The sequence below is a fragment of the Lytechinus pictus genome, chromosome 7, assembly GCF_037042905.1.
Source record: "Lytechinus pictus isolate F3 Inbred chromosome 7, Lp3.0, whole genome shotgun sequence".
NCBI classification, from domain to species: Eukaryota; Metazoa; Echinodermata; class Echinoidea; order Temnopleuroida; family Toxopneustidae; genus Lytechinus; species Lytechinus pictus.
Genome location: NC_087251.1, coordinates 38,730,481 through 38,747,605, shown reverse-complemented (window position 1 = coordinate 38,747,605; position 17,125 = coordinate 38,730,481). Strand labels below are relative to the sequence as shown.

At 36.5% G+C, this 17,125-nt stretch overlaps 1 protein-coding gene across 3 annotated transcripts in view; it reads left to right on the top strand.

Moving 5' to 3' along the window:
- Positions 1–2,635: 2,635 nt before the first annotated feature.
- The window catches only part of LOC129264468 (ral GTPase-activating protein subunit beta-like), a 49,615-nt gene continuing 35,125 nt past the window's right edge, over positions 2,636–17,125 (top strand). Inside the window, exons 1-6 of one of the 3 annotated variants that reach the window (XM_064102644.1) lie at positions 2,636–3,017; positions 3,789–3,984; positions 6,621–6,785; positions 9,347–9,580; positions 10,058–10,312; positions 11,386–11,661. In XM_064102644.1, the coding sequence (XP_063958714.1) occupies positions 2,793–3,017; positions 3,789–3,984; positions 6,621–6,785; positions 9,347–9,580; positions 10,058–10,312; positions 11,386–11,661 (1,351 nt within the window). In that variant the 5' untranslated portion in view covers positions 2,636–2,792. Of the gene's footprint in view, positions 3,018–3,788; positions 3,985–6,620; positions 6,786–9,346; positions 9,581–10,057; positions 10,313–11,385; positions 11,899–17,125 lie in introns of all 3 variants that reach the window. The other 2 variants (XM_064102643.1, XM_064102642.1) reach the window with 2 other exon arrangements.

Below are 17,125 nucleotides of genomic sequence, written 5' to 3'. Positions count from 1 at the left end.
TGGCCAAGCCTCAAACGCCTGGCTCACGGGGGGCTCCTTTGATGGTATCAGTGGAACGCTCGTAGAAGGCTCGTCTACTTCGGAGCGCACTTCTCTGCGGTCCACATTATGAGCCGTTGTTGTTGGCTCATAGTCAAAGGCGTAAACTAATAGTTCCGCCTTCGGTATGTGAGGTATTGACAAGAATGTATCCGGAGTAATGTCGGCCGCCTCCCTCGCGTGTAGAATGCGGTTGGCGGTGGCCATACCCACTCCGGGCAGACTCATCAATTCCTCAGACGAACAAAAGTTGATTTTGATTCTTGGTATGTTGCTCGCCATCTTGATGTAGAAATTAATCAGTAACAAAAATTAAATTCCAAAATTGAACTGTAATCAACCAAAAATTATCCTGCAGACTACTTTGTCTTGCGGATAAAATCAAAATAAATCTGGGACAAAATTAACTTTTTGAAAAAAAAAATGAAAGAGAATTAACAGAACTAACCTCACAATATCCTGAGGATGTTATTAAATTAAAATCCAGAGGCTACCTTTGCCTAAAAATAAAATTCCTGTATGATTTAATTCTTAGGAAAGAAAAGAAAAAATGCAAACAATCGAACGCTCACTTGTTCAAATTCAAAGAAAGATATGAAAAATATATAGAAATAATTTCAAATAAATAAATTCTTATTATTTATTTATTTTTTTTCTGTTTTTTGAACAAAAGTTAATATTTACAAGTACAATTTATCTAAATATATACAAAATTTATTTAATTATACAATTTATAATTAATTGATTGAATATGAATTTAATACAAATGTCAGCAGCACAGCTCACAGCATTCACTCAACGGCAGCAGCAGCAACAAAATATATTATACAACAGCAGCAGCAACAATTCAATTACACAACGGCAGCAGCAATAAACAACAAAATATTCAATACAGCAGCAGCAGCAACAATACAACAGCACAGCAACAGCAGCAAAATATTCAATACAGCAGCAGCAGCAACAACAAAATAATTAATACAAGACTGAATTTCCTTATCTCCTGAGACGCGTGACCAAAAATAATAAATTCCTAACAATTAACAGCAGCAGCAGCAAATTTCTGGTGTTTTCTCCAAAAAACACCCAGAAATATAATTACAAAAAAATACTAACAACAGCAGCAGCAGCGCGGCGGTCAAAGGAGAAAAGCAAATTCAGGCTTGTAATAAAATAATCAACTCACAACATCAATAATATTCAGCAATACATTCACACCACATACGGTAAACACAGTCAAACGCAATCAAAATTTCATCAAAGTCAATCACACTCGGTGGCCACAAAAATATATCCTAACGAGGGAACAGCTAAATATATGGTCAACAAAATGAGTGGATATTTACCCTAAATAGTACAACGTATAATGTTTTGTCCAAAAAAATCCGATTAGCTCCTGTCGAGCTAGCCGCTGAATTCCTTCAAGGCCAGCACGGCAGTGCCGATCGGTAAAAAAATAGAGTATATTTACGGAACTAAAAATCAAACTTTTTCCACCAAAAAATGAAATCTCAAACTAAAATAATATGTTACTTTTTGTTTTATTTAATATTATGGACAAAACAGAGTCAAACAGCTCAAATTAATAAAAAGCCTAAAATTTTCAAGATGGCGGCGGCTTTTTTATATTCGGCCACGGCCAACGCAGATTCTGCAACGGCGTTGGCTGTGGCGAAGTAAAGAAAATGTTTTGCCGAAAATAAAATAAAAATCGCTTTAATCCTCGTCGCCAGTAAAGCGGGGGGCCGATAACATAAATAATAATACACTCGCTATACACATATAAACTTCACACCGGGAGAAAGCCTTACCTTATTCTTGTTATGCACAGCTCTCAGGACGTCTGTACCTCTCGGGGGTTGAGTATGGAGTGATGTGGTTGAGTGGCGTGTGTAGAATACCGGTATGTGTGTGTTGTAAAGCTGAATGCGGGTCTTGTGTTACGGTTCGTCCCGCCGGTGGGTCATGTGATGTTGTGTGCTTAATTACTACTAATCCCCTAACACCATACCCCTATAGTATTGGAGAGAGTCTCCCATATTGGCCGTGCGCCTCTACTCACTACTGACGAACATCGCCCGAGCCCGAGGTATACTACTATACCTTTCTTCCCTTTTGATACTCCTTTCGCTTTTTCTTTTTCTCCTTTTTTTTCTTTTTGGGAGCGTTTTGGGGGGCGACCGCCCCCCCCCCCCCCCCCCCCCGCTACGCGCCTGCTTGAGGAAGTTGAGGTACCGGTACTTGAGACGAGCCTGAGCTGAGCCCCAGCTCACCTCCGCGAGCAGCGCGCCGCCGCCGAATTAGGCCTAGTCGGCGACGGAGTTACCCAACACAAACATGCAGGACATGGGACTACGGAAATCAAAAAGTCGACAGGTCAGCAGTATACTTACGTCCTTTCTGCGCTTTCCCCTTTCTTCACCTATCATTCTCTTTTCCTCCTCCGACATCTCTGGGATAAACATCAATGTCCTGAGCATGAAAAATACCGCAACGCATAAAGTAAGAGTAAGAACGCATCTTTTCGCCCGGAACCTCATTTTTTCCTGGCTCTTCTCTCAATTTTTCTTTTCGATTGATCTCAAATCGCTAGCGCCGCAGAGGGCGTGAATTGTGAAATGCAAAACAACACCGAGTGAACCAAAACAAGGACTAAAGAATGACAGTTTTGAAAAAGTTTATTATGGTATTGTGTGAAATACTTTGATTTATTCACATTTCTAGCTTCTTGAGTCTGTATTTAATAACATTAGAAGATGTATTCTGGATGGGCTTCTTTGCAAGAGGCGATCGAAACGGACCAAAGCAATCACAGTGTTCTCCATACGTTTCCTGAAACTGTGGGGAGAGATGTGGCCGTGTCGGTGGTGAAGCAGTTGGCCGCAAGTACGGCGTCGCTGGCAGCTCTCCAGCAGAGAGGGGATGGGTCTGCTGCATGTAATCCACTTGAATCAGAGAAACAAGTAGAGTGGACAATGGAGGTAATTATAGGCATGATAGGAAAGCTGGCACTGTTAACCCTTTGTACGCTATATCTTCGTTTAACAATTAAAAAGTGATCTAATTTTAATTTTAATTAGGGCCTAGATCTAGTTTTTTATCTCCAAAATGGTCATTCATCAATCATTAATCATGATTCATGTCATTCATGACAGAATTGCAGATAAAAAAAGCTGCCATCAATGACATTGACAATAGAATACAGTGTGTCAATAAATGATAATGATAGTGATACAAGACATTTATACTAAGGCCTAGTGGACTTGATATGGGTGTTTCTAAATCTAAGCATGATGTATTCTGCTTAATACAAGTTACACATTGGGACAAAATGAAATTGGTGTTTAAAATTAAAGGATCTGGATGTATACAATGCAGGGCCCTCCTTCGAGTCCTTGGCATAAACGCATCGGGTGAGATCTATTCTAGATCTATAAAACAACAGTCAAAGACAAAGCTGATGTATGCCTAAAGGCTTTAATTGACCAACACGCTTGATAATTGTTTTGATCAGTTCAACACCTGTTTTCATTCAATTTCAATATCCTTGTTGGAACAGACATATTTTTTCTGAATTCTGTACTTTTGCAATAGTAGTGTAAGAGAGAAATAATGAGCAAAATTGAGATGATTTCCATGGCAATAAAACTGCAAATGATTAGAATATCATGGCGATAATCATAATTGACATACTATGGGTGGTGCATTATGATTAAAAAATCACATTTGATTCATACTTTTTATTTTACCAGGTGATTTGCTATGGGCTGAGCCTCCCCTTGAACGAACATGAAGCAATTCGAGATTGTGTGAGTGTATACTGTGAATGGCTAAAAGCATTGACCATACCCCAGCCCAGCTTACCCACACCACTGAGCAAAGATCCAAATCCATACATTCAGAGGATCTTTCAGCATCTTGTCAACCTATTCAAACCTAGAAAACAAGGTAAAGTACCAAGAATATTTGGTGTTTTCAAGTTCACTGTTAGTTCTGGTATTGATGTTAAGGTCTATTTGTTTGCCTTTCATAGCTCCAAAACCTGATCAGAGAATAAAAATGGTCAAAATCACATTATTGATAACTCAACACCAAGTGAGGCATATTCGAAGATCAGTCTTATTTTTAGGTTTGTGCTTTGATCATATAAAGAGTAGCCCATCACCAACACCAAAAGCTCAACACTGAACTTGAAATCTCCCATTGTAATTATCTCCCAATACCCAATCTACACTTGTTTGATAATACTATTCATAAGGTGAATTGATGAATAACTGGAACATATGCTTGAGAGCTAAACCCATCTGCATCTGTGGAAATAAGGTGTTTATTAACCAAATTCTTGTTATAAACAATAATTTCAATGAAAATTTTATCACATTTCACAATCTTATTCAGAGTTATCAAAATAGAGGCTGTGGAGCATTTACTTATATCTGTATGTTTCCTCTTCAAATATATGTCCACATCACCTTTGTTTCTTAAGGTCTGTCTCATTGTTTGGTGCAAGCATTGCGGGTGAGTTGCGGGCAATCACCCGCAACGCTTGCACGGAACAATGAGACAAAGTTTTGAGCATGTTCAAAACTTTTCTGCATGCAAATCAGACATGCTTCCACTTGTGCAGGCAACTGCTTGTGAGATATGTGCGAGTGTCACATGGGAACAATTAAATAAAAACAATATTCACATCAGCCATGCCTTTAAATCAGATTCTTTATTTCCAAAGCATACTATGCTATATCTCTCTCCAAATAACAATTTTCTTCAAACAATTTCTACGCTGCACAACCGTAACTGCCACTAAGGCTAACAAGCACAAAACAGATCCTTCACTGACCTGATCGTGATCTTTCTAAACCTCTTAATCCAATACCAACTCATTTATTTGATATCTAATAACCATCTAACATCGGTATTCAATTCCACTATTAATTACATTCTATTCTGAACCATTTCTGATAATCAAAGGAAAATATGCGCATATAATAATTGTTCAAAGGATCCATTCACGCTCACTGTCTCAATTTCATACTTCACCACTTTGTTCCGTCTTTGACGAAAAGGTCATACTCCGGAGAATCAAACAATCTAACGACAAAGTCCTTCTATCGCCAACCTCGCTAAACAGTACTCCATGCTTCTCCGCCATGTACGTTGAAGTTTAGGATTGGATGGGGATGCATCACGCCCCAGACTACGTGCCATCTAAAATTAAACAACGGCCAGAAAAACACTCTACTATATGGTTCAGGTTCTATGAATAGTTATTCATAATTAAAGCATTAAAGCATCTTACTAAATAATTAATAAATAATTCAGCATCTATGACATCCTTCCATACTCGATTCAAGGTCCAGCGACTCCCTATGAATATACAATCTCTTGAAATGCTGATATAAATGAGTTTTCTAAAAGTTCAATAAGGATAAAGTTCAAACAATCCTATTAGGGGCTTACTCAAATTACTTTATGAATAGGTCAGAAAGAATCATCCATTTACTCTAATAAAATATCCTTTATCATAAATCAGTATTGTTTCTTTCACATACTTTATGATTTGTTACTTTCAAAACATACAAAAGCTCTAAAGTCAACTCACCAGTGGTGCTGAATTAACTATGCTTGTTCAGAGTTATTGATGAATATCCCCTGTTAAAAACGGGTTCTTCTCCTAATCTCAAACTTGAGAACTTTTTTATAAGAAGATAGACAAAACTAGAGAAAATAATGAAATTAATCAAATATAATCTGCTGAGGATCTATGCCCAGGCTTAGCATGTCCTCCTTCTCTAGTTGGCTGGGTGTGTCTGCCCCAAGTGTATCTTTCTACATGTTCAGTACAAGGAACATGTCCAAACTTAATTTGCATATTCGCACCTGAAAATTCCCAAACACAAAAGCATATCCTGGGCTGAATAAAATAAAGCATGCAGTTCAATTAACTCTTGCATTGAGGACTCTATAGACTAGACCCTTTCACACTAAGAAATTAAACCTCTTTCAGCAAATCTACTCAGACATTTCGATGACCTCTGGCCTATTAGAATAAAAAAATGTCCTCTTTCACATTAGAAAATTAATCTTCAATTTCATCACTAATCTTGTTTAATCATCTTTCACTATCATTCACCACAATTCACCACCAATGGCACAAAAAGCACGTTCTTACTCTCTCTATCCCACCTCTCTCTTAATCTTTATTTTACGATATGCACAAGTAAATGCAATTCTAATTCCACTGTGACAGCGAGATACTATCAATGCGGGTGACCTACAGGTAGCAAAAATAGTTACTTGCAAGTCACACGCAAGGCTTTTTGCACAAAACGATGTGACAGGGCCTTGTAGCAACAGTCAATATCTTTGAAATCTTTTCTGCATTGTGCTCTAATTGACAATTTGGTTGAAAATTTATGTTATATTGAATTTTGGTCTAGTTTATTACTTATTCATTGTATTTCTGTCTTCACATGTATGAATGATGCAAGCAAGCAAGCAGTGTTTTTCATCATATTGCATTATGCCCCATTCAGTCCAATAAGTTATTCTTTGTTATTATTTACCTGTATCTTTTTTCACAGGTCTGAATGACACCAACAAGCAAGCAGTGTTATGCCATCGTGTACTACGGTCCATTCAGTCCGTTGCCACCGAGAGTATCATTATGACCAAACACACCTGGGAAGTGCTTCTCAGGTTCTTGCTCTCTATCAACCACACCTTGCTCTCTCCTCCACTTGAGTCAGGTAATTCAAAAATGAGGATAAGATGTTCTTACATACTCTGCAGACACATACCCTTTCTTTTTGCATAGTGTATAATACAGAGTCTGAAGTTGGAGAATAGATTCACTCATGTAGTGTGGTTACTCCTACCATTCATTTTGACATACAGAATTTGGAGTCTAGTCTCTTCCATAGAGACTTTATAAGAGTTTCAATATTGAGTCTGCTTGCAGACTAGTTCTTAACTTGGTATCAGATTTATAAATTTATATGCCATTTCAAAATATTTACAAGTTGATTAGTTGACAGTGTTTTGTTCAAACTAGTAGGTAAAGTCTTCTTTTCAAAAGTTTAAAAAAAATCTATTTTAGCAGTATTTAAAGGGGACAGTCCTCCCAGAAGCTGTATAGGCATGTATGCTGAAACTTAAGTCATGCATATACCTATAAGAAATTATATTTAACATTTTGGTATGGTGTCAAATCATGATGTCTACTTGATATATTGGTAGAAAGTCAAAAAGGGGCCTAAGCTTTCGATCCTAGCAGAATCTTCGTCGGAGGCAAAATGACAAACATATAAAGTGGAACAACCATAATATAGACCACAAACAAGCTACAGCAACACTAGAAACAAGGAGACAAAAGGGGCATTAGTGAGTAGAGAAGACCAATCAGGTTAGTGAAGGGGATGAAAGAAAAGGAGTAGGCAGACACAAAGGGAAGTTAGTGTAAGGAAGGCCAGTAAAAGACCTCAAGCCAAGAGGGATTAAGATAATGAGGCAGGCAACATCAAACAGGATCTGGAACAAAACAGTGATAATGGGATGAATAACAAGAGAATTAGTGAGAGGTGGGTCAAACAGGTTACAAAGAAAGGCATAATAAACTGGTGCATAAGAGTGGGGGAAAAAAGGAAAAGAATAGGGAACAACTGATAATGTGCAAAAGACATATAAGTATATATGATAAAGCATTAAACAAACTAAGAGAAGAAGGTAAGTGTAAATATGTATCTATAAGTGATATGTATATAAATATATCCAAAAAAGAAATGTATATGAAAAAATATAAATACACAAATGGTGTAACTGATATTGTAATCCGCTAGGTGTGACGGGAAAAAACATAAGACTAAAAAAAAAAATAATAATAAAAACCTGTATATGTGAAAAAGAGGAAGCAAATTGCCTAAAAAGGTAAAAGCAAATATAGAAGAGAGGGGGTGTATTATGAAGAAACCATAGTATACATGTAAATAAGCAAATGTGGTAAATCTAAAAGAGGTGAGTGGAGAAAAAAAATATATAGATATATAATAATTATTATCTCGCCTGAATAAGGAAGGAAAAATCGGAGTTGAGCTTGTATGAGATATGGGAGGAAAGTAGAGGAAGAAACTATAATGTAACTATTCAAAAGAGCTGAGGGGAAAAATTATATGTATATATAAATTGAAAGTGGATAGGAAAGAATAATCAGTCGTTCCCCTCTTGGATGTTCAGGCCATGAGGTTGGGTGGTGCGAAGTCGTCTCATCCAGAGCTTCTCTCTGCTAGTACGGACTGAGTCAGGACGGGTACCTAAAGATTCGATGCCCTGTAGCATCATGTCAGTGATGGAGTGGTTGGGGATGTTAAAATGGCGGCCAACTGGAGTGTCCAGCTTTGCTGTGTTGACGGTGGATATGTGCCCGTAGAATCGTTTCTTGAGTGTGGTCTTGGTTTCCCCTATGTATTGTACCCTACAAACTCTGCAAGTGATGAGATATACAACATTAGTGGTAGTGCATGTGATGTTGCCCTTGATTTGGTGAGACAGGCTGGTAGAGTTGCTGGTGAAAGTATCGCCCTCGTGAAGGTGTATTTCACATATGATGCACCTGTTGCTGGTGCATTTGAAGGTGCCATGCTGTATGGGAGAAGAATGGTTAGTGAGGGAGGGCACTTCAGCACGAACAATGAGGTCCCTGAGATTCGGTGGGCGTCGGTATGCTAGAAGGGGAGTATCGGGAACGGCCTGTTGGAGACGATCAGAAGTGTGTAAAATGTGGTGGTTATCACACAGGATTTTGCGGAGAGGGAGTAGATTGGGATGGAAGGTGGTCACAAGCGGTATTCTGTCGGTGGTCTCCTTGTCACTTTTTGGTTTGAGAACTTCAGATCTGGGGAGAGAACGAACTTTGTTAATTGCCAGTTGGACTGCCCTGGCCCCTCGGCCCCTGGCACAGAGATGTTTCTGCAAATTCCTGGCAGAATATATACTGATATATTGGTAAATAGAAATCTTTGTAAAAGTGACTCTCTGTGCTCTCAGCGATTCATTTGTTGCATGCATATTGAAGAGAAGAGTGATCAAATTCATTATTCTTTGGAGTGGGTGTATATTGTAAGACAATGTAATAAAATGTTGAAATCGGGATAAAGATCTTAGGACAATTTGATAAGTTCAGCACTGACATTGATACTATTCAAATTTGTTGTGACCTGTTGCCCTTTAATAAAAGATCTTCATAGCTATTTGTATATGATGTACTATTTGCAATGCTTAGAAGTGTATATTTTTGCCTTTATTTCTGCTGTAGGTAGTCTTGCGGAGCAGTTGTGTGAGCGTTTACTGAGTGTTCTGTTTGAAGTATGGCTTCTCGCCTGTGCTCGATGCTTCCCATCACCAACGCTCTGGAGAACCTTTCGTGAGATGTGCTGTACATGGCGCCATCATCCTGCCACGGTAGCCCAATGGAATCGCATCAACAAAGTGCTCACTGCTCAGCTTATTCAGGTCCTCTATGGGCCAATATTCCCACCACTCAAACTTAGTAAGTCTGGTTGAATGTTTGGTGTTGGGAAAGGGACGATATCAGTATGACTTTATGACACTGTATGATGTGAAGCCCAGATCCCATCCTTAAAATGAAGCACATTCTAACTTTAGAGAGCTGAGATACACATTTTAATGATTTTTATATTGCAAGAATGTGGCTGATTACTGCGTGATTACTGCAGATTCTGCCCCCCCCCCAAAAAAAAAATAATAATAATAATAATGATGTTCAAAGAGCTCCAGTGTTATATTTTTTAGGTATATAGCAAAACAACTTATAAAATTGGCAATTCTCTTTTTTTTCCTTTATATTATTAGTAGATTTTTTTAATTACTTGTTCCTGATTTGTTGATAGTAATTTGACACAGGCTTAAATTCTATTTCAACTCTTCCCAACACACATCATGTTCAAACCTTCCTGAAATATAACACCTTCTTAAATCAGGAATGTTAATATTTTTCTTTTCGAAGGTGATGACGAAGGCCGGATCATTCCTCCCGAACTTGATAACGATGGGTTAGCTCAAGCTTGGTTCAGGTTCCTACACATCCTGGGTAACCCTGTTGATCTGTGCCATCCAGAAATCATCAGCAGAACGCCCAATTTTGTTGCTTCCATCAAGCAAGGGAAGAAATTCCCTGATCAGCATTCGTGTCTACAAGCCCTACCAAACATATTCCTCCGAGCTATGAAAGGGTTATCAGTTCTTGTAGATGCATTTCTAGGTAAACTTCTTGTGTTTTATAAGTTTATAATAATAATAATAATAATATAGGTATATTTACCCAGGGTAGCCACTTCAGTTTCGAAAACTGTTCTACCATCAGGCCCTGCTATTATTACCCCGGCTTTAGCTGAGCTGCCTAGGCGCTCAAGCATTCAAGGAATTTCTTCCTACCGGGTACCCATTCACCTCACCTGGGTTGAGTGCAGCACAATGTGGATGAGTTTCTTGCTGAAGGAAATTACGCCATGGCTGGGATTCGAACCCACGACCCTCTGTTTCAAAGTCAGAAGACTAATCCACTGGGCCACAACGCTCCATGCTTATGCTAGGCTTAATATCATATTTGCCTGTTCATGTACGAAAGAAGAGAATATTCTACCCTACATATTCCTCAGATCTATGAAAGGATCATCGGTACTTATAGATGCATTCTTAGGTACGCTTCATACAGTTGAATACAAAACCTTTGTTTTTAAGTTTAAGCTGGATTTAATATCATATTTGTTTGTATATATTTAAAAGTTGAGAAAAATCTACACATTCTTCTGATCTATGAAAGAATTATTGGTACTTGTAGATGCATTTATGTATTTATTTAAACGTTTTAAGTTAAATCTAGACTTAAATATTTTATTTGCTTGTATATGAACAAAAGTAGGGAATTGTTTGGAGACATGATTGATAGCCTGCAGTCAATAAACAGTTCACCATTTGCTTGGTCCTGGAAGAGGGCAATTAGGAAGTGAAATATTGTATAATTGTATGATTTAAACAATATAATACAAAATAAATAGTGAGTGTATGACATCATCAATATCTCATTTGTACATCATATTGTGCATACAACTGTTTTGTGAAAACAAGCAAAAATAACATTAAATGATATATCTTATTTCACATCCAATTTTGATGAAAATTTCAGTGTGATGCTTGTTTGGATTTTCTTGTTTTATTCAAAAAGACTTTTTTTAAGGAGTGGACTTCCCCTCAATACATGCTGTCCCTAAGAATTATCAATCTTAATAAAATTCATTGATGGGTAATTGCATTCTTTTATTCTTGTTATTTCAGGGTATCCATCAGATCGTCTTGGTCATATCACCGATCCCTCACAAGGAATACCTTCTCGTTCTCCCACCATCCCAAGTGCCACGCCATTCAATGCTGCCTCCAAAGCCAAAGGCGTGGCTTCATCCGCAACAAGGGGCGCCTCCAACGCCGGCATCAGAGGCGGAGTCAAGAGCAATATCCTCCACACCGGACTCCTTCCCGGTCCGAGCCACTCCGAATGCAACAGCATCCTCCACCTGTTTGGGGCGTGGCTCTTTGAAGCGGCCCTCATGGGATGTAAGTTCCACGGGGCGGCGACGCCCGCCCCTTTCCTCCCACGGAGGACTGGCTCCCTCTTTGTGAACCCATCATCATCATCTTCGTCAGCTGCATCAGTTCTGAGTAATAGTTTCTCCAACACCAGCACCATAAACTTCACTTCCTCCTCCTCCACTGCCACTGCTACCACTTCCACCAATGCTTCTACTAACAGTAATGCTTCTTCTACTAATTCTCATCGTACTCAAAGTGTCGGTATGTTGCATCATATGCATTCAGGGTTGGCATACAGCACACATTATTTTTCACCCCCCCCCCCAAAAAAAAAAATCGCAAATTAGATGCAATTAGCTACATACGCCAGATCATAACATCTAAAAGACCCTTCCAAAACTTTTTGTCCAATTACTACTACAAGATATAAGTTTTTTAGATTTGATTACAAGTTTTCATTAAATAATGAAGCATTACCTATTCTATATAGTACTTTTGATCATACATGTTTCTTTTTATCAACCAAATACTCTCATACTTCATTGTCTGTTCCATGTACTCTTTCATGTTTATAGAAAAAAAATTTGTTGTCACGTCTTGCATGCCATCTTAGGTTTCTTTGTTGAATATTGTAAGCCAGCCCTGTTCATGATCATAGGAGCATCTCTTGAAAGAAACAGCAATTTTCACTGACTATTGTTATAAGCTACCAAAATCCTTACATTTGATTGGCTTAGAGCAAATTTGTCAGTAAAAATCACTGATTATTTGTTTCATGATACACTCCCCATGTCAATATCGTCTACATGTGAATATTCTGATGTAGTTCTTAGTAAATGAAATTTTGAATGAATCATCAAATGTTTATTGTTTATATTTGGTTTAATCCCTCTTCTATTGTAGCAACGTCAAATTCATCTTAATTGTCTACACAACCTATCATTATATTTCAGTACATTTTCATTGGTTTGTATGGGATTTTTTAGCCATATAGTTTGAATGTAACTAATAAACGAAGAGGGGTCTTGTTTGCCCATTCTGTTGTAACCTATTGGACTTTTGATCAAAATTCCAACTTTTAAACTTCCTTTTGCAGACCTATATTTATTTACACATTCATTCAAGGTTTTGACCAAAAGCCTTTGTATACAAGAGTCTTACATACACTATAATATTTGTTGAAGATATAGTACTTTTAAACCTGTGACTTGCAAGACACAACAACATTAGATCTCTGACCTCACTGTACTTGACTAGATTTCCGAAAGGAAGAACAGGCCCCAATTTTCATGATGAGACATTAGGCATTTATCATTAAAAAGCAAAAAAAAAACACTGTTGGTCCTTTGACTCGACAATTCAAATCAGTGATCAAATGAAAGGATCACTTACTTTGTTTTTTTATATGACTTGGCTAACAGGTGTCATTTTGCAGGAGTATCATTTTGGGATTAAAAGTTGAATTGATTATGATTGGTAGAAGTTGGAAGGTGGTGAAAATCAAGATTTGAACCTTCTGTATACATATATGTACATATAGGTACAGAGACAAGCATGATTTCTATTTTTATTGAATTGACATGGCAATTTTAAGCTCTTGTTGTCTAGTTTGTAACTGATTGTGGTTATTGTAATTCCTCTTTGTACCTCTCTTCTGTGTTTCTGAATAGATAAAAAGTCAGCAATAGGATCTCATCAAGTAAAGAATAAAAATCATTCATCATTTATTCACTATACTATACTATTTATAATATTCATGATATTTTTTTCCTTGTTAAGAAGTTTTGAAATTAGTATGAAGCATAGTTTTAGATGCAACAAATGTTGCTTATCTCTCTAAAATCTAAAATGGGATAATGTATCGCTTAAAGGCATTCAAATAATGCGTGCAAGGTCACTTGGGGCACTTTTAGTGAAAAATAACTCAAAATCCTAAGTAACAGATTCACATCAAATGTTACTCATGAATATATAACATTACAATTTCATGAGATCGAAGGTCAAAATTCATGAAGGTCCTTATAAATGAAAATGGATTATGTTTGTGATAATTCAAGATCCAATTCAAAAATCTCAATCACATTCAAATTCTGCCCCTGTATGCATATTGGGAGTAAATGACAAGCTCATGAAATTATGTGAAGTATTTGTAGTTTCCCAAATTCAATGTGTGATCAGCCTTTGATCTAGTTATTGTGAGGAAACTAATCTTGACAGCACGCAATAGATAATCCATGTACCAGACCTGCCAACCTGTACGTTTTAGCCGTATTTAGTATGTTTTTGCAACCAAAATACGGCAGTACGTTTTTTCTTTAAAAAAATTTGAGAAAAATCTCTATATGTCTCTATTTCATAAAACGTACACAAATATGGTTATTAGATCAATGTAATTCCAGGTAACTGTAAAAACCAGGGTGAGATATACACAAGTTTCAATTTTTTTTTTCATCTGCAAGAGCAGTGCACATTTTAGCTTGCATGCAGCTTGAGCGCCGTGATGGGCGAGGGGGCCAAGCATTTTATTATGAAATACACTTTTTTTGGGAAAAATACAAAATATTTATCTCACATGGTAAAAATAATGATTTTTTTTGTCAAAATACTGATTTTGGGGGATAAGAATACTGAAAATGCAAAATACAACTTGGCAGCTCTGATGTACATGTAGTTCTATCCAGCAATCCAAACAGGTTTGTACTTTCAAATCCATGCCATTAGTCAAGTAGTATAATAGTTCTATAGATCATTGTGTGATTCTTTATGCTACACTTCTGTTTTGCACATTAACAAATCTTCATATCATCGTGAAAAGGAAATTTTTCATACAAATACATCCTAATGGAGTCGTTGCAAGAAACTTGCAATCTTTTGCAAGTTTTTGGTCCCAATTTCAATCACAAGTCTTGCAATCAATTACAAATTTGTGTTCAATTGCTGGTCTGATTTGTATAAACAAGAAGTTCATATTCATTTGCTATACAGTAAAATTGATATGTCACTTGTTATTTTGCATGGGAGTTTTCAAATTGATTGCAAATATTTCCTTGCAATTCCTCATCAATCTACAATGTATTATGTGTATATTTCAGCTTTTTATACAGGCAGCAGGCGGGAGATTGAATAAGTTTCTTTAAGATGTGGATGTAAAATGTGTTTTTGAAGCAGATAGTGATGCTTAAAGGACAAGTCCACCCCAACAAAAAGTTGATTTTGATAAAAAGAGAAAATCCAACAAGTATAACACTGAAAATTTCATCAAAATTGAATGTAAAATAAGAAAGTTATTACATTTTTAAGTTTTGCTTAATTTCACAATACAGTTATATGCACATCCTGGTCGGTATGCAAATGAGGAGACTAATGACGTCATCCACTCACTATTTCTTTTGTATATTATCTGAAATATTCTAATTTTATCCTCATTGTTAAGTGAAACGATTAATTCCTCCCTGAATATATGGAATTAGCATTGTTTATTACTATATGCTTTTGTCAAGTTGGTCCTTATTATCAAATCTGAAAAAATGAATTATTGTATAATTCAAACATTGAAAAACAAAAGAAATATTGAGTGAGGGACACCATCGTCTGTCTCATTTACATGCCACTTAGTTAGGCAGTGTACTGTTTTTTTAAACATAAGCAAAACATCAAAATGTCATAACTTTCTTATTTTACATCCGATTTTGATGAATTTTCAGCGTTATGCTAGTTTGATTTTTCTCTATTTATGAAGTCAACATTTTTCTGGGGTGGGCTTGACCTTTAAGAACAGTTGCAGAAGCTAAAGCTGTGAGGTTTAAGATGCCTTATCAATGAATTTACTGATCACAGATAATAATAAAGTAACATTGAGCTCTTGACAGCTGCTGTACAATTTCATATCAAATGCCATTTAGCTTGCTCATTTGTACATATAATAGTTGCAACACACAATCTAGTAGCCTATTCTTGGCCTAACACACAATCTAAAAGCCTGTTCTTGGCCTAGCAAACTTTAATCCTCTTTTCTTGCGCATAGAATTTGATATTGAAGAATTAAGTTTTTGAAAGATCATCAAATCGTATAATGATGCCTGCAATCAATTTACTATACATACATCTACTTAGCATTTGTATTCCATTAGGGATGGTGAAACAAGTTGATACAACTTTAAAAAGTTTGTTTTGATAATGTTTAATATCTTTCATTTCTTTTCAAACATTTTTTTTTTGGGGTGGGGCACCTAGAATTGGAACATTTTCAAAGCAAAATATAAGTCCACACATTAATGTCTAACTCTCGGCATGTACTATCATATGTAGTATATAATGAACTCAGCTTATGGAATTAACAGACTTACTTTCATGATTTTATTCTGACAATGTTAAATGTCATTTCATTTCTTTTTAAACATTTTTGGCACCTACATTTTGGAACATTTTGAAATAAGAATATCAGTCCGAGATATTCCCACTATTGGCATGTACATAGAAAATATAGGAACCTTTAAACGGAAGGCTAAATATGTTGTAAGTACCATGAAACAATGATTAAAAATGAAGATATTGTCCAGGTTATAGAATTTGCAGATTGTAATATTGACATCTGTTTAGTAATTTGCAACCTGTATAAAACATTTTATTTTAGATATCAAACAATCCATATTATTTTATATGAAATAATGCTCTGGCTTTAAATGCAGCTTTAAACACAATCTAATATATCGGCTACCTCCGTGGTTTGACTGAATTGATCTTTTAATTTGTATTCAGTCATTTACTGTATTATTTTCCTGCATTCATTCTTCATACTTTGTAATCTACAGGAAATAAGTAGTTAATCCATTTAGTTTTTATTTCCTATTAGATTAGTCATCTGTAATCACAAAATATCATTTCTTCGCAAAATTTACTCATAATAAGAGCATCCATTGCTGCTGAGTTTTGGTTTTACCTTTTACATATAGAATAGAATCAAGTAGAAATTAGAAACAAATTGCGATGGCACATATCTTACTCAGGATGAAGGCGTCACCAAATATGTCAACGGAGAATTATTGATGTTGTCGTCACTTTTAGAGACAGGTATGAGGAAATTAGGTTGGTGATGAGTGACCTGTCTTCAGTGACATCATCGATGATCCCTAGTAGATCCAAGAGCATTTAATCACCTCTTTAGTCATTACTGGGAGAATAATTAGCAAGATTATTAGGTCATATGCATTCATTGCTTTCTGTCTTGGAGACCTCTGCAAAGACGAGCATCCCTGTTGCTGAAATTTTTTTCAGTGATCCAGCTACTGCATCTTCATTTGTACGCTGCCAGGACCACAAGGATCATCTCATTAATTAATAGTAACTAAGTATCCTTCTAATGTACAAGGCATATATTTCTTGTCCGGATATTTCATGATTTTGCTTCAAGATGGGGATTCCGCAAGAGTATATTTCTGTGACTCTTTGGTAGTTGCATTCGCTTTTAGATAAAAATATCAACAAGTGA